This window comes from Guillardia theta (assembly GCF_000315625.1).
Source record: "Guillardia theta CCMP2712 unplaced genomic scaffold GUITHscaffold_50, whole genome shotgun sequence".
Taxonomy (NCBI): domain Eukaryota; class Cryptophyceae; order Pyrenomonadales; family Geminigeraceae; genus Guillardia; species Guillardia theta.
This window is the reverse complement of record NW_005434624.1, coordinates 1-16,499: the sequence shown is the minus strand read 5'-3', so window position 1 is coordinate 16,499 and position 16,499 is coordinate 1. Positions and strand designations below refer to the sequence as shown.

Below are 16,499 nucleotides of genomic sequence, written 5' to 3'. Positions count from 1 at the left end.
AGAGAGGAGAGAGGAGAGAGGAGAGAGGAGAGAGGAGGGAGGAGGGAGGAGGGAGGAGAGAGGAGGTTCTCACAGGAAGTCAAGGATGTTCCAGGAGAGACGGAAGAAAGCGTTCGGATGCTCCCAGTAGACGCCGAGGTCAATGATCTTGAGAAGAAACTCGAGGAGGAAGATGGTGAAGAAGACGTAGTCGGCGAGGTGAGACGTGTGGGAGGAGAGAGACGAGTACTGCGAGACAGGCGACTCCATGAAGAGAATCACAGCAGACTGCGATGATGTGAGGCGAGGAAAAGAAAGAGGGAGGAGAGAGATGAAGAGAGTGAAGGACGAAAGGGCAGGAGGAGGCGGGGAAGGAAGAGGAGGGGAGGAGGAGGAGGAGAAGGAGGAGGGGAGGTACCAGGACGATGGCGAGGAGGATGAGTCGCTCGAACCAGGCACTTCTAACGATAGCGCGTGCGTAGGAGCGAAGGTTGCGAGGGGCATCAGGGAATCGAGCGTTAGGAGTGGGAGGAGGAAGCAGCCCTAGGGAGAAGTAGTCCTCCTCTGACCCCTTCGCTTGAGCCTCCTGCTGCTCTCTCAGTACATGCTGCCATGGTGCGCTCTCCTTACCTCCTCCTCCTCCTCCATCCCCATGCTGTCGCGCTGCGCTTCACGGCCGGACTGTGAGAGGGAGGGGGACAGCGGCGCTTGCTCGGGGTTGGCAGTGAAGGCGACGAGGCCATCGATCATGCCGGTGAAGTTTGTCTGCGAGGAGACAACCTGCTCGCCGTGCTCGCTAGTTCCTCCAGCGGAAGAGACCATGCTTCTCCTCCTCCTCCTCCTCCTCCTCCTCTTGATCGTCTTGAGGATCGAGACGCGGAAGGCGCCGACCTGGAGGCCTTCCTTGGAGTCGTCGGAGAGCTCAAACTCCTCGAGGATGACGCCGACGAAGAGGTTCAGGAGCATGTAGAAGGAGACGATGTAGAAGACGAGGAAGTAGAGCAGCCCCGGCCACACGCTCTCCGTGTGCCTCATCCCCTTCTCCATGTTGTCCACCCAGTTCTCGCCGGTGGTGACGAAGACGAGGAGGATGATGGCGTTGCGGAACGAGTTGAAGTTCCAGTCCGAGTCCCACGGGCAGAAGTTGAACGCCTCCTCCTCGCTGAAGAAACACTGATCCCCTACCCTCAGCGAGCAACCTGACGGACACACTCCTCCTCCTCCTCCTCCTCCTTGGTCGAGCTCACACACGTCGTCTCGTCGCACATCGCAGCCGAAGATCTGCATGCCGAGGAGAGCAGCGATGATGTGCCAGAGGATAAGGACGAGGAGGACGTGGAGGATGGCATTGAAGCTCGCGATCGCCTTCTGAACGAGGATGCGGAGGCGGCGAAAGCGCGAGAAGAGGCGGAAGGCACGGAGAATGCGAATGAGGCGAAGAAAGGAAATCCTGACAGACAGTGAGAGAAGAAAGGAGGAAGCATAGGAGGAGGGATGAGGGGGGAGGAGAATGAAGACAGGAAGACTGAGGAGGAGGAGGAGGAGGAGGAGGAGTAGGGGGAGGAAAAGGGAACAGGAGGAGGAGGGAGGGGGAGGCATCCAACCTGAGAAGGCTTGTGGATGTAAGCGCAATGATGTACATGCAGTCAGAGGTGATGACGATGACGAAGTCGGCGAGGTTGTAAGGGAACCTCTGCTTGATGTACTTGCGGAAGGAAGCAAAAGAGGCAACCTTGAGCACTACCTCTAGCTGGAGGAAGAGTGAGAGGCAGGACGAGAGGAGCAGCAGAGTGCTGAGAGAAAGAAAAGAAAGCGGAGGAAGAAGGAGTCCAGAGAGGAGGAACAACAGCAAAGAAGGTTGGAACGAGGAGGGAGGAGGAGGATGAGGAAGGGAAAGAAGAAGCATAGGAGCAAGACGAAGAGTGAAATCTCACGCTGAACAGGAACGCAAAGACACCTTCGGCGATCTGCAGCAGCTGTCAGACGCACGAGGTGTGCCGGATCTCTTACCAGCAGGAAGCTCGACCAGTTGGCCGGTTGCTGGAGGAGACCGCGGAAGCACAAGCCGATGTCTCGTTTCGAGCATGACTCGTCGCAGCAGTTGTCTTGCGGGAAAAAGTCACCTTGTACCTGCTCGGCCTCCATTCAGTCCTCCTCCTCCTCCTCCTCCTCCTCCTCCTCCTCCTCCTCCTCCTCCTCCTCCTCTCTCAACGTGCCTGCACTGGAATCCCCTCGTAGTAGTCAAGAGCGAGGAGGATGGTGTTGAGGATAATCAACGTGAGGATGATCTGTAGGAGCCTTTCAATGCTTCTCCTCCTCCCCCGACCTCCTTCACCTTGTCAAACAACACGTCCTCCGCTCCCTGCGGAAACTCCTTCAGCTAGTGGCAAGCACGGAGGGAAAGGTAGAGAGAAAGGACAGCATCTGAGGAGGAAAGAGCGCAAGAGGGGGAGAAGATGAAGTCAGAGGGAGGAGACGAGAAAATGGTGGGAGAGCAACGATGAAAGGAGAAGGATGAAAGGAACTGAGAGGAAAGCGAAGAATATCAGAAGTATGAGTATGAGTATGAGTATGAGTATGAGTATGAGTATGAGTATGAGTATGAGTATGAGTATGAGTATGAGTATGAGTATGAGTAGGAGGAGAATGAATGCGGGGCGGAGGAGAAATCACCCGGTACTTGATGTTTCTTTTTCCGGCAGCCTCATGATGTAGAGAGCCCAGCAGCTCGCGCAGCTCATGGAAGTTGTCGTCGCTGAACGTTCCCTCCCCAATCACCTCATCCTTCTCGATCTTTCTCCGCACTGCTGGCTCCTCCCCGTCCTGGAGGTCGACGGAGCGGAAGAGCAGCGAGTCCCGTGCTGTGGCCCTCCACTGATGGCTGCTGGGGCCGAAGTAGACGCGAACGTTCTTGGAGCGAAGGACGTGGAGGAGGTCGGAAGGAAGCAGCTCCCCGCACTCGTTCACCTCTTGCGGAAATGTCGTGATCTTCCTGGCCAGGAGCGAGAGCTGGTTCAGGGGCTGCGTCCTCCTCCTCTCGCCCTCCTTCAGCCATTCGGAGAACCGGAGCTGCAGCTGCAGGACGCGAGACTTTCTCTCCACGTGCTTCCTGGCGCGCGCCCTGCTCGCCTCCCTTGCCTCCTCGCGGACTTTGCGGTAGGCGGAAGAGATGACAGCGGTGTTGAGGTTGACCACGTTGAAGGCGACAATGCCGACCAGAGAAGAGAAGTAGAGGACGGAGATGAAGTCGTCGGTCGCGTCCTCCCCCCACCACATGGTGTTGCTCCACGAGTCCATCGTGATGCTCGTGAAGATCGTGAAGATCGCTACAGCGAAGTTGTCGAAGCAGGCGAACCCGTAGTTGGGGCACGTGGGGCCTCGCGTTTCTCCTCCGTCCGCCCATGGCCGAGGAGACGGCTGGCGGAGGCAGCCTGGGTCCCCCGTCTGAGGGTCTTGGAAGGCGTAGGGAGGGGGCTGGAGGGTCCCGTCAGGAAGAACGTCTGCCTTGCAGCTGCAGCGAAACCCAGCTGGGCAGAAGGAGGAGGAGCCGCACACAGGAGCTGAGTAGTCGTATCTCCCCAGCAAGAGAAAGCCGTGGGTGCCGTGCTCGTACCCTCCCTCGACGACGCACCTCCCGTGGAACTTGCCGTCGAGGCCGAAGAGGTTGAGGCCAAGGATGGCGTAGACGAGGAAGATGAAGAGGAGGAGAGAGAGAACGTCTCGGATGTCGAGGATAGCCTTGGGGAAGGTAAGGAGCACGTGCCTCGTCCCCTCCAGCACCCGGAAGGCCCTGAGAGGCCTGGCGATCCTCAAGGCCCGCGCTATCTTCCCCGAGGCTCGTCTGTCGAGGAAGAGCTGGTACAGCAGCAGCAACCATGACAGCGACACGATGCTGAAGTCGAAGAGGTTCCAGCTGCTCGAGAAGTACCCGTGCTTCGTGTCCTCGTCCTCGTCCTCGTCTTGTAACGACGACATGCTATCGCCTGCTGCCATCTGGTCCGTCTGCTTGCTGTAGACGCCGTAGGCAAACATCTTGAGCCCGACCTCAACGGTGAAGAAGGACATGACGATCCAGTTGGAGTAGTCGAGGAGAGGATGTAAGGGGGAGGAGGGGTCACGTTGCACCGACGCGTCGTCGAAGCCCATGAGCATGCTGTCAAATGCGATGGCTCCATACACCATCGCCATGAACTCCCACCTCTCAACAAGTCGACGAGCAAGAGCTCGCACCTTCCCCCAGCGGGTGGATGCGGGCGAGATGGAAGTGAGGTGAAAGATGGTGGAGGACTCTTGATCCTCTCTGAGCATGGTGCCTGGCAGCTCCTCTTCTTGTCTCACTTCTGCCATGTTCAGGCTGTGGGGCTGAGGGCCCTCGGCCCTTGTAGTCCTGCAACCCCCCATGAAGCATCAACAGCGTGTCTTCATCCTTTCAACAAAAATTCAAGATGGAATTTGGAACAACAATGTCGCAACTCTCTGTTGTGGTCTTCTCTTCTCTGTTCTTCTCTCCTGTGCTGTGCTGTGCTTCTCTCCGCTTCGCTTTGCTTCTCTTCTCTTCTCTCCGCCTCTCTTCTCTTCTCTTCTCTTCTCTTCTCTTCTCTTCTGTTCTCTTCTCCTCTCCTCTCCTCTCTTCTCTTCTCTTCTCTTCTCTTCTCTTCTCTTCTCTTCTCTTCTCTTCTCTTCACCGGTCGCCTGCAGGCACTCGTGGTTGGTCAACTTGACGTGCTGACTCATCCCCCTCATTCCCGTGTCCCTACAAGGCTCAGCTACCTACCGAGTCAGCTACACTGGGCTGCTCTACATGGCCATGCCCGCCGGTCCACTACAGACGGTTACTAGTACGGCGGTAGTACGGCCCGACCCCGGGCCAAGTCTATCTGACGGAGTACAAGTTTGTTAGACTTGTACCAGCACTCGGATATTCATATCGACCTCACCCGAGTCCGACCTTTGGACCGAGTTTAATGCACACGAAACAAGGATTGAGGAGCACATGAGAGATAGGCTGTGTCACCCAAGCATCCAGACATGAGACTCCCGGACCTTAGCAAGACGGCTAGGAAGGACCGTTGGACTCCTCTTCATCTGACGTACTATGGTGCTACATCCGAGCCTCGGAGTCATCAGTGCCGCCGCTCGCAACACGTAAGGCCCGGGTCGTCTTGGTTTACAGGAGAGTACGGTCTCAAGTTGTTGACTCGGTGCTATCTGACTGGCACGGCTGGCACGCGATCCATCACTATCCGACGGATCGCTGAGAGCGACTGAAGACTCTCAGGTGCTGGTGAACTCACTCCGAGGCTTCCAAGCCTGCGCGGGCCCCAACCCGGCACAGCTGCTACAACGACTACCGCTCGGAGGAGGCTTGGGCTGAGAGAGGAGGGAGATACTCAGAGAGGAAGAGCCAGCAGGCAAGTAGCAGCGGCAGCAGCTCGTAGGACTCGAAACCAAGAGAATGAGGGGAAGGGGTTGAACTGAGGTTGGTTGCAAAGTTGACTGACGAAGTACACGTTCACCATCAAACAGATTCAGCCTCATTCATTTAAGCAATCTCGTTACTTTTCTCGCATGATTTGACTTGGCTTCTTGCAGCGCAGACTGTATCTCATCGCAAATCTTTTGCACGTCACAGATTTCAGCCTGGTCAAAGCCATCAGCAGTTTCATAGCACCCAGCAGGTGAACGAACCTGCACGAGGTGCTCTGTGGTCTCCTTCCCTTTCGCAACCCCGAACTTCATCATCAACGACGGCGAGCATTGTCCTTGCAGGCATCTGCTTCCAAGTTGAACGTCGAGTCGCCATTGCATGCTGGAGAGGGAAGGGAGTTCATGCTGCAGCCTGAAGGATATCTCCCGCGAGTAGTCGACGACCTCTCCATACACCCTGCTGAACTCTTCTTGCAGCCTCTCCTCCACCCCCACCCCGCTCACAACGTTGAGAAACTCCTGATCACGACACGTGCATTAGCCATACCCCCTCGCGACCACACCCCCTCACCTGCTCGCTCATCTTGCACTTCGCCGCTTCCATGACGATGAAGACGATGGCATCAGTGATTGCACACAGCCTGTCTACATCCATCCCCTGCTCTTCAGCAAGTCCATCCAAACTTCGGAGAGCATCGCGGCCATGGAGAATCTGGCTACAGGCATTAGCATTGCAGCATGGCGGCATGGCGGCATGGCGGCATGGAAGGAGGTAAGCACCTCTTCGCGTGCGATCGTGAGGATCTGCTTCGCCATGTCGTGCGGCATCTCGTTCAACGGCCGCACGTCCTCCTTCGCCTCCTCCCACCGCACCCCCGACGCCATGACGGGGCGACGAAGCTCACTTCCAGGGTCCGCCTCAGAGGTAGTACAAGGACAGCAGACTCGTCCTAGGGATGCGGGGTGACTGCCATGGCGAGGTAGCGGCAACGGGGAGGAGAGAGCCATGGAGGAGGCGGAGCAACGACGACAAGAAGAGGTGGAGGTGAGCGAAAGAGGGGGAGAGGAAGGAGAGGAGGAGGAACGTACTCGCTTGAGTTTCATGGATTATGCAGGTTGCCATGGCGATTTTCGGGGATGAAGTAGCCGTTGAGGGATGGGAGGACGAGGGATCGCAGCAGAAGTTTCGGCTGACCTTCGACCTGGTCAGCTCAGTCAGCTCCTGCAAGCTCCGCATCGTCTTCCTCCTCGGCGAGTCTTATCCCCTGGTAAAGCCTGACTGCGAGCTGATAGCGACGGGGGTGGACCGAAAGGAGCACGCGGCCCTAAACGAGACGCTTAGGAAGAGCGTCGATGAGACGGCAGGGAGTGAGTGCATGGCGGAGGTCATGCAGAGGATGAAGGAGGCGCACGACGAGTACCATGAGGTCAGTTGAATCTGCTCTGAGAGACCCTCAAGACTACACCAGCAGGAGATCAGCTCAACAAACTATACTCCCCCTCCTCCTCGACCAACCCCTTCTTCTTCCTCCTCTTCTCACCGTGTCTGCGTGTTGAAAGTAGATCACATGCGCGAGGTCGTTCGATGTCTCATGTTCTTGGCTGTGGTAACTTGGTCGGTCAGGAGAGGAGGTACACGCGCACCATCAGCGGCTGGATTCTCGAGCTCGGTCCCCCTCCCTCCGCTTGTCTTGCGACTGAACCATGGCAGGTCTGCAGGGAAAACTCTTCATGTGGAAGCGTCTCATCTACCTGGTTTCCTCCTCCTCCTTCTCCTCTCCGTGACGGAGGTTCCAGGTTGTTAGAGGAGATGAGGACAGGGTCTCGAGATACCTCCACTTGCACAGGACCCAGCAGGTGAGGAGGAGAGAGCACCGGCCAGGCATGACGGAGGAGCAGGTGGATGTGGATAGTCGCGGTAGACGATGCAAGGAGCGAATGCTTCAGGTCATTCACGACGGGAAGGTGGAGGAGGCCACCGCTCTCACCGCCTCCTTCGAGGTGCCTAAACCCTATACCCTAAACCCTCCCCCTTCCCCTCCCTCTTCCTCCCCTCCCCCCGCTCTCCCTCCCTCCTCCACCCGCCTCTCCCTCTTCCTCCCCTGCCCCCCGCTCTCCCTCCCTCCTCCACCCGCCTCTCCCTCTTCCTCCCCTGCCCCCCGCTCTCCCTCCCTCCTCCACCCGCCTCTCCCTCTGCGTCCCTCCTCCTTTTCCTCCTCCTACTTAGTCACTCGCCGCACAGGTGATTCGATGTCAAACTTCCGCTCGGTTAGCACAGGAGCTGGAGCTATACGGCCTTCTCGAATGCATGCAGAATCTGCTCAAGGAGGAGGGGGGGGATGGATAGGAGGAGCAGTGAGGGACAGGGTCTGAGACAGCAAGTACGGTAAGGCAAGAGAGGGAAAGAGGTAGCAGATGTCAATCATTCGAGAACTTCAGCTCGGGGTCGAGAGACTCTGAAAAGTCAAAGCTCGCTTCCTCCTCCGTGCTTCCCGCCCTTCTGTGCTCTCGTCAAATGCTGTTGTCTCTTGGATCACGTACCTCATGTCTTGGTTCACCTTCACCTCGCTTGCCTCTTCAACCTTCTCCTTCCTCTCCTGCTCCTCTTCCTTTTTCTCCTTCCCTTCCTTCTTCCCCTTATTCTCTTCCCCTTCTGCCTCCTCCTCCTCCTCCTCATTCTGCACCTCTGCGAATTTGACAGTATCATACTGCATTGCTTACATCAGCTCATCGTGTCCTCCCACGTGTCCTCTAACCTGTCGCTCTCGACCCTTCGCTTGGTCGGCTTCCCTATCGCAAACATTAGTCCTCCTCCTCCTCCTCCATGAAGCGTACGAGAACAGCTGTGCTGCTCGGAGCAACGATCGACGGGTTCCGATTCCCCTTGCATGGCAGTCGGCAAGAGCTTCGATCGCGTGCTCGTGTCCTGCGGGCTTGTCACATCCCTGGCCTTCACGCTCAGGCTGACCCATCGCTGCCGCCTGCTCGAACAGCTTCACCGCCTTCTCTGCGTCCCCTGCACGTGCGCATCAGCTCCGCTCGATCAGCCTCGCGCTCACTTTCAACTCCCAGCCCCCGCACGTGCATGGTGCCGAGCAGGTAGGAGGCGTCCGGCAGGTTCTGCCAGGCGGGTGAGCAGGAGTCTCGCCTTTGCTTCCTCCACCTGCTCTGCTGCTTTAGCCAGCAGCGAGGCTGCGAGTTGCGAATCTTGATCTACCCCGACCCCCTGCGTGCAGTCAGAGCAGGCGAGTCGTTTGTGCGTTCGGACGTGTAGGTAGAGCACAGCAAGGTTGTAACGCGCAAGCTCGTCTCCCATCGCTGCTGCCTGGCCGTACGCCTCTGCTGCTCTGCGGCTGATTCACACAACCACCTTCTCCACCTCTCCTCTGACCTCGAGTAGTCCGGCGGGTCCTTCTCGGCATAGAACCTTGCCAGCCCCATCACCTCCCTTGTCTTCTCTCTGCGAGCACTTTCTTGCTCCTGCTTCAAGCGCTGCTGCAATGAGACGCAGAAACCAGATATCGAGCAGCCCGGACCTCGCAGTAGATGGTCATGCAGAACACGGCGAAGTCCATGAACATGGCGGCAGAAGAATAATTTCCCGTGAGCACGCCTGGTCAAAGAGATCAAGGAGGAAAGGAGGGGAGTCGCCCTCACTTCTCGGCTTGTCTGTGCCACCACCACCACCTCCTCGTAGAGATGAGGAGGATGGAGATGAGGTGGAGGGAGCGACGCAGGTGGACGAGAGCATGCTGCTCCGATGCGCGACAAGAAAACCTGCAGGTCACAGCGACAGTGAGCAAAGATGTCCTCCTACTCCAGTCTTGCAGCTTCAAGACTGGATTTACTGCCAACATGATCCTCCCTTATCTTCACCCGACCACCTCGCTATCACCATCACCTCCCATCAGTTCACTCCCCATCCTCACTAACATTCATCTTATTTCTTCCTCGCCTTTTCCTTCTCTTTCCCTCAACATCGTCATCCTCTCTTTCACACCATTGCTCATGTTTCCTTCATACCAGCATGCCATGCCTTCGCTCTCACCCTGCTGCCCTCCTCCCCTACCTCCCACCCCGCCCCCCTTGCCATGTTCCCTTTGATGAGACGCTATTGCAAACTAATCCCTGTAGAGCCAAACCCTCGCTAAACTCCAGGATCTCGTATCTAAACCAACAAATCCATGTCGGGGCAAGGGCGTAGGGGAGGGCATGGCGGGAGGGCCAAGAGGGCATGGCTGACTGTGAGGGATGCGAGGGGCGAGGCCATGGAGGAGGAAGAGAGTCTCCAGCAGAGCTGTCTTCGGCAACATGCCATTGACAAGAGGATCGATGACTTTCTCGTGCGAGGGGGAGGGCAGGGTCGCTGCATGAATCTCTGGAACTGGGAGGAAAGCTCGTTCAGGTCGAGGTTGAGGAGGAGGTGGCTGCGGTGCTCCATCCGCTACACATACACAGCACCTCAATCAAGGCACGAGCAGCCAGGCGCAAGCTCTGCTCGAGACCCTCCACCCTCCGATGTTCGAAACGTCGAGGGCGTTAGTGCTGATGGCAAGGAGTCTCCTGCTGCTTCTACTTCCATGCTGTCCAGAACCTTCACGCCTAGAAAGACAATATCTGAGAGAATCTGGTGAGCACAACCCTCCTCTCCTCTCCTCTCCTCTCCTCTCCTCTCCTCTCCTCTCCTCTCCTCTCCTCTTCGATCCTCTCCCCTTCTCTCCCCTCCTCTCCTCTCTTCTTCTTCTTCTTCTTCTCTCTCTCTCTCTCCCTCCCCTCCTCTCACACCCTCGCCTCTTTCAGGGGCGCCTACCTTGACGCGCCCAGACCCAAGCCATGCAAGAAGGTAGAGAGACGCGGGGAGGAGGGGGCGGAAGGATGAGGGGAGACGAGCAGGAGGTGGACGAAGCCTTCGCGTTCCTCAAGAAGGTGGAGACTCCTCTGCTGAAGAAGTGAGCAGAGGTAACGCAAGTCGACAGTCATCTGAGCCTGTTCAGGGGGTGCATGACAGCGGTGGATTGCTGTAGCGGACATGGACTCTTCGGTACCTGCACACTCGTCGAGACCTCGCTGGAGCTGACATGTTGAGAGGGCTCATTCTGCTCGCTATGCGGAAATGTGAGGTGAGGAAGCGACGTCGCGCTTTCGTCTCGTTCACAAGGAGCTAGAGGGTCTTCATCACAGATATTCACTTTCCTCCGTCAGCCGCCAACCTCCTGCAGTCTTTCCAACTAGCTGGTTAAGCTCCATAGGCTGCTCCTCGTCTGATGATGCGTCAGGTCTGCTACCTCAAGTCGCGCAAGTGAAGTTCGCCGAGGTCCCCCCTCCTATCCCCCCTCCTCCTGCCTCCTTGCTCCAGTCACTTCTCATCTCCCACAGGGCGACATAGCAGAGACGCTTCCTGCTCTCCTCGACTCTCAAGCTCCTTCGCATGAAGCCAGGCAAGGGGTTCGTGTGTTTGCCATCCATGGTGCGAAAGACCTCCTGCTCTACAGCTCCTGATGACGCCATGCAGCCTGTAACTACCTCACTGATGTGATCATGGACGCGTGCGTGGAGAGGAGCGTGTCGTTTGCTGTCATGCCGTGATGCATTAGGGCCCTCTGTTGTGCGTCACCTCATCCTCCAGGTGCTGCCATGCCGATCGCTTCAACGGCCGCGTCCGCCATGTATGCTCGCACTTCTCTGCCGCCTGACAGACCCCTGACCCTCGCAGGCTGCCAGCCTCCTCGAGGTTCCGCTCGCGCACTTCGTTGACATCGCGAGGATTGGCTCGTTGCATGTGAGGTACGAGTGCTGAGAGCGGCGGTGAGGCGGATAGCAGGAGAGAGGCTTCATCTGCAGTCTGCGAATGGTCCCCGCGACCGTCACGCCGGAGAATCGGTGAGCTGATTGCCTCACGTGCGATCGTGACGAGCTGCAGGGTCATCATCGCCAACCCGAGGGAAGGGGAGGGAGGTGATCGCGGGAGGTTCGACGCCAGGGAGCACGAGGCACTGAAGGAGGTCCTCGCGCTGCCTGCACTTGTCTCTCCCTCACAACGTCTCAGCGCGCTCGCATCCTTCACGGAGTCAAACCTTCACGCCTGCTTGACTCAGTCAGTCTAGTCAGGATAGACCAGCCTGACTGTGTATGTGAGGGGCGCGACTAGCATGGTAGGTGTGAGGGACCACGAGGGGAGAAGCCTTTGAAACGGATCGATCATATTACACCACCAACGTCTACATGGTCCTTTAAATGTCGATGACTGCTCCTCCGCGGGGAATGCCGAAGCGATCGACCCCCCTATGACGCCATCATTTCTCCTCCTCCCACTCCTTCTCTCACCTGCTACCACCGATGCTCTGCGACGCGTGATCGATGTGTCGCTGTGCAGGCATTCGTTGAGGGACATCCAAGAAATGAGACGGATCAATCACCTGCTTCAGTGACTGGCCCGTATAGAGCTTGAACATGTGATCTTGAAAGCCGCGGTTTGCTTCCACCAGTCCCGTTCTAGTGACCTGAATCGACATGAGACCAACACCAATTGACTTGACATGAAATAGCAGAGATGTGCTCAAATTCATAACGAATTTTTCTGTTGTCCTGTATAAATCCTCTGGACTGGTATCAACAAATCTCGTTTCTTGTCAAACTGATCATTTCAATATCCTCTTTTTTCATGTTATGCGCGTGTGAGGTCTCTAACCCGCTTCATGTTCTTTCTCCGCTTCATCGTCTGGTAACCGCTCTGTTCTGCTCTGCTGCCTGTCTGGTCCTCTCCTTCCAATACCCAATACCCGTGACTGAGCCGTTCCTTTTTCATTCATACCTTGTCCACACAATTTCCTCTCCTCTCCTCTCCTCTCCTCTCCTGCCCTCCTCTTCGCTCCTCTCCTCACCCCTCCTCACCTCTCCTCTCCTCTCCTCTCCTCTCCTCTCCTCTCCTCTCCTCTCCTCTCCTCTCCTCTCCTCTCCTCTCCTCTCCTCTCCTCTCCTCTCCTCTCCTCTCCTCTCCTCTCCTCTCCTCTCTTACCGGAATGTTGATAAGCAGCGAGTGCATGGTTTGCCCTTTCGCCTTTGGAATCACACAGGGGTAGGTCAGCCCACACAAGGATAGGTAGGGGTAGTTCCGAGTAGAGGTGAGGGGTACTATCAGCAAGGGGTCATCCTGGGTCTTTTAACGGAAATAACGACCATCAACGATGACCAACCGTCAAATGTAACGGATGTAACCACCGGAGCCGCTTTTAGACTGGAAGCAGCGAAGTGAAGGAAGGAGGGCGAGGACGACAAGAGGGAAGAGACGAGGAGCAAGAGCAGCAGCAGATACCTCCGCCTTTCTGATACCTGACGCACAACCCCATCATGTTTGCCCTCTACGAGAAGAATGTCGCCGCTCAGACCACTCAAGAGCTCTACCTCGATGGCGCCTCTGAGCGCCGACAGAAAGTGTTTGCTTTGAATTATTGCGCTTCCTCCTTTGTGACCGAAGGTAACAATCGTGCTTCGGTTACGAGCAAGGCTCTGTTTTGAAGTTCTCCCTCCGTCTGATGTTGAATTGTGCATGCTTGAAACCTCTTTGTTGCAAGAATTCTGACTGATTGAGCATGTGCTTAGTCCTCTGGTGTTTCAGAACTTTCGCTTGCTGAAATGATGATTGATTCTTAGTATTCTCTTCCTAAAATGATGATTGATTCAGCATTTTTCTTGTCATGTTTGACCTCTGCTCTCAAATTTTGTGTTGCTTGCATCTTTTGGTTTTACATAAGCCTGTTAGTCGCTGAAATTGACTGGCAGGAGAGGTGAAGTATTGCATCGCCAAGCTCTTTTCAAACAACGTCAAGTTTGCCAACGCATTGGACTATTGATTTCAGAAGGAATGATAATGAATAGAAGTAATTGATGTCGAATCGTTGGAATTGATGTAACCTGGGCCAGTGCTTGATGGGTTCACCTTGTACAGTATGTTGATTGATGTCATTTTATCGCTCTGGGAATCGCTGCCATTCTGTCTCTCAGAAGCTGGGTGACTCGCTGAGTCTCTTTTTGGCGTCTCTCTTTGTAGCCGCTTTGCATACCCTCGGAAGAACAGCGCATGTTGTGGGCATACGATGATACAGCGACGGCACTAAGATCGAACATCAAAGAGCGTTAAACATGATACATCAGGTTTGGATTGCACGGATCTTGAATGTTCTTGTTTCAGCCTGCCGAATTTGAGCATCATGTAAGGATATTCCGACTTTGTCCGATGAGTGTGAGAGGCTTGCGGCGAGTCGCCGCCGTTTCATTGAGTCCGATGCTGAACCGAAACTTCTTACAGAGTCTGTTGGACGGTCCTTGACTCAGGGATGCTAACGAGTCTCCTCTCAGTGACTTGCCAGCGAGTCTTGGTGATGGCAATCAGCCTCGGCGCCTCCGGGAGCCTCAGGCGCTGAGTGGCGGAGCGGCGGCTATGATCGGCGGCCGCTGCCTCCCTCCCGGGCCTCGGGGGTGCAGGGGTCAGCCGTCATGAGTGGGGGGTCACCGGTGGGGTGTAGGCGGCCGGCGGGTCATCGGATCAGTGATGAAAGCCCCGGCGGCGGGGGCTCGGATCATGATGCCACGCCGGTCGCCCGAGTCGGAGGCGCCCGCCGCGCCGGGCGAACCTGACTGGCGGCCCCGGGTGTAGGGGTTATGACTCCGACGGAGGGGAGGACTGGTCATGAGAGTGAGAGGGGCGGGAGGACCCGCCCTGGGACTCGCCGGGCCCGGCCGGGCACTGACCGCGGCGGCTGAGGACGGTAGGGGTCTGAGAGGGGAGGAGGGATGTAGAAGTTCATGAGAGGGGAGGAGGGATGTAGGGCTCACTGAGCAGTTGAAACCTGAAAGGCTTGCGAGGATTGGGGAAGCGACTGGGAGGATGCAGAGAGGGGAGAGAGCTAGGGGAGGAAGAGAGGGGAGGAAGAGGAGGCTGCAGATGAGCTAGAGATTTTGAGACGAGGAAGATGCAGCAGGACAAGATCATTCTCATCGTCTGCGTTGTCGGAGGTCTAGTCCTCCTCGGCATCATCATGCTCTTCGTCCTCCTCTTCCTCCTCTCCTCCAGGCATCGCAGGCTCAAGACCATGTTCAGCGGAAGGACAGGACCTGCTCAGGTCTCTCAGCATGCTTCCAAGACTCCGAGCAGAGACTTGGACACTCCCTCCAGTGCCATGAAGAGCCAGGTAGTCGTCGACAGCGATCTTCCTCCTCCAATCAGCCCTGCCGAGCTCTTTCAGCGATCGAGCTTGTTGCAGGACACGAAGAGCGTAGAGGCGCATTCATGGCTTCAGAGAGAGGATGACATGAAGCAACCGATGGCGGATCTTAGTGGCAGCCCTCATAGAAGTGCCCTGCAAGCGACCGTCACCCCTTCTCCTCTCGCAGGAGATTTGACCTCCTCCTCTATCAGCACCAAGAACCACATCGCCTCTGTCGGCCTCGTCTTGGGGCCTCCCAACTGCACGGTGAAGGTGAGGAGGAAGATGATAAGGATGATAAGGATGATGAGGATGATGATGAGGATGATGAGGAGGAGGATGATAAGGATGATAAGGATGATGAGGATGATGAGGAGGATGAGGATGAGGAGGATGAGGAGGATAAGGATGAGGAGGATGAGTAGCAGCCTGGTCTGTAAGCGCCTACTGCAGGGCATCATACCCAACTCTCCGGCTGACATGAGCAAGAAGATCGACGTCGGGGATGCCATCATCTTCATTGACAAACAGGTGAGAAGAGGCCCCTCCTGCTCCTCGTCGTCGCCGTGGTCCTCTCCTCGTCCTCCTCGTCCTCCTGCCTTGCCTTCTCCCTCCTCTCTCTCACATTCGCCAGTATGTCGAGTTCGACACCGCCAACGAAGTGCAGACAAGATTGTTGGGGCAGCCGGGAACGGTGGGAGGGGGAGGAGGCGACACGTAGGATGCTGATGCTGCATGCAGATCGTTGAGATCGCCGTCAGAAAGCCGCTCCTGCTCCAGCCGCTCAACGACGATTTCTCCCTCGTCGTCTGCTTCCTAGAGCGATCCATCCCCAGCATCGTTCCTGGGGCTAAGGCTCTCCAGTACCCTTCTCCGTCTCCTCCTGCTCCTGCTCCTGTTCTTTCTCCTACTCCTGCTCCTGCTCCTGCTCCTGCTCCTGCTCCTGCTCCTGCTCCTGCTCCTGCTCCTGCTCCACCTTCACCCGCCTATCCTCCTGCTCCTGTTCCTGCTTCTGCTCTCCCTACCTATTCGCCTTTCTTTACTCATGCACCAGCTCCTGTTCCCTCTCCTCCTTTCTTTGCTGCTCCAGCTCGCTCGCCTCTCCTCCCTCCTCTCTTGGGAGGATCCGCCAACGCCGTTGGGTCTCAGCTGCAGCAGACGTTCGAGTCCGAGCAGGCGCAAGCGCACAGCACTGAGATCCTGTCTCCCTCCGGATTGACCTCCTCCTCCTTCCTCCCTCAGTTTCATCTCAACAGTCCGGACGGCGACCTTCCTTCATCCTCTCCCATCAGACCCGCGAGACAGAAACGAACTTCAGCCCCCTCGCCTCCTCCCTCTGCCAGCCCTGAAAAACTCATCGACGTCGAGAGGAGGGACCATGACGGCATGCTCCTAGGCACCGAGTCGGTGAGCTCCATTCTCCTCCTCTCCTCTCCTCTGCCGGGCCCTGCTCTCCATTCACTCTTTCCTCCTCTGTCCTCGCTCTTGCATTTCTTCTTCTTTTCCCTTCCTCGTCCTCGTCTTCATCCTCCTCCGCCTGCTCTAAGGCTTTGGTAGGAGTACGACCTCTCCGGCAGCTCTGAGCGTTCAGCCTCTTCCGTCGACGAAGGTGACGAGGCAGGAGGGGTCGCGCATCCTCAAGTCTTGCAGCTCAAGCGCAGGAGTCGCATCAGGCCTCCCCCAGTCTCAATGAAGAGGTGAGGAGCAGGAAGAGCAGGAAGAGCAGGAGGAGCGAGGAGTGGGAGGAATCGGGGGGAGGAGGCTGCTGAGAGCTGAGCATGCTATGCAGTTCCTGCAGGAGCACCTGCGATTCTACGAGGACAAGACAAGACAGATCAAACAAAGTGAGGAAGAAGCAGAAAAGAAGAAGCGAGGAGGAGGAGGAGGAGG

At 56.7% G+C, this 16,499-nt stretch overlaps 7 protein-coding genes across 7 annotated transcripts; 3 read left to right on the top strand and 4 right to left on the bottom strand.

The window, feature by feature from the left end:
• Positions 1-69: 69 nt before the first annotated feature.
• Positions 70-4,326, bottom strand: GUITHDRAFT_111115 (hypothetical protein; the record flags this gene model as incomplete). Its single annotated transcript, XM_005829669.1, has 7 exons — positions 70-267; positions 610-1,429; positions 1,584-1,729; positions 1,914-1,946; positions 1,990-2,109; positions 2,306-2,341; positions 2,653-4,326. The coding sequence occupies 7 exons, from the start codon at positions 4,324-4,326 to the stop codon at positions 70-72; spliced, it is 3,027 nt and encodes a 1,008-aa protein (XP_005829726.1).
• Positions 4,327-5,517: 1,191 nt separating this feature from the next.
• On the bottom strand, positions 5,518-6,291 carry GUITHDRAFT_111114 (hypothetical protein; the record flags this gene model as incomplete). Its single annotated transcript, XM_005829668.1, has 4 exons — positions 5,518-5,619; positions 5,668-5,925; positions 5,978-6,118; positions 6,187-6,291. 4 exons carry the CDS (start codon positions 6,289-6,291, stop codon positions 5,518-5,520), a joined length of 606 nt encoding a protein of 201 aa, XP_005829725.1.
• Positions 6,292-6,367: 76 nt separating this feature from the next.
• On the top strand, positions 6,368-7,695 carry GUITHDRAFT_164010 (hypothetical protein; the record flags this gene model as incomplete). The annotated part of the gene is made up of 8 exons (XM_005829667.1): positions 6,368-6,451; positions 6,522-6,833; positions 6,876-6,983; positions 7,031-7,076; positions 7,118-7,161; positions 7,204-7,263; positions 7,306-7,407; positions 7,649-7,695. Coding segments are annotated over exons 1-8 (756 nt in total), but the record flags the coding sequence as incomplete, so codon positions are not given.
• Positions 7,696-8,123: 428 nt separating this feature from the next.
• Positions 8,124-9,157, bottom strand: GUITHDRAFT_140909 (hypothetical protein; the record flags this gene model as incomplete). The annotated part of the gene is made up of 6 exons (XM_005829666.1): positions 8,124-8,422; positions 8,466-8,526; positions 8,570-8,753; positions 8,798-8,901; positions 8,943-9,019; positions 9,064-9,157. The coding sequence occupies 6 exons, from the start codon at positions 9,155-9,157 to the stop codon at positions 8,124-8,126; spliced, it is 819 nt and encodes a 272-aa protein (XP_005829723.1).
• A 433-nt stretch (positions 9,158-9,590) lies between these two features.
• On the top strand, positions 9,591-11,510 carry GUITHDRAFT_111111 (hypothetical protein; the record flags this gene model as incomplete). Its single annotated transcript, XM_005829665.1, has 11 exons — positions 9,591-10,036; positions 10,207-10,249; positions 10,300-10,355; positions 10,401-10,447; positions 10,683-10,720; positions 10,783-10,873; positions 10,919-10,988; positions 11,033-11,072; positions 11,120-11,190; positions 11,248-11,286; positions 11,327-11,510. 11 exons carry the CDS (start codon positions 9,591-9,593, stop codon positions 11,508-11,510), a joined length of 1,125 nt encoding a protein of 374 aa, XP_005829722.1.
• Positions 11,511-11,636: 126 nt separating this feature from the next.
• On the bottom strand, positions 11,637-12,121 carry GUITHDRAFT_111110 (hypothetical protein; the record flags this gene model as incomplete). Its single annotated transcript, XM_005829664.1, has 4 exons — positions 11,637-11,688; positions 11,731-11,771; positions 11,823-11,906; positions 12,095-12,121. 4 exons carry the CDS (start codon positions 12,119-12,121, stop codon positions 11,637-11,639), a joined length of 204 nt encoding a protein of 67 aa, XP_005829721.1.
• Positions 12,122-14,375: 2,254 nt separating this feature from the next.
• GUITHDRAFT_140907 (hypothetical protein) lies at positions 14,376-16,453 on the top strand (the record flags this gene model as incomplete). Its single annotated transcript, XM_005829663.1, has 7 exons — positions 14,376-14,882; positions 15,063-15,140; positions 15,244-15,303; positions 15,351-16,016; positions 16,167-16,218; positions 16,260-16,306; positions 16,408-16,453. Coding segments are annotated over 7 exons (1,456 nt in total), but the record flags the coding sequence as incomplete, so codon positions are not given.
• Between the last annotated feature and the right edge of the window lie 46 nt (positions 16,454-16,499).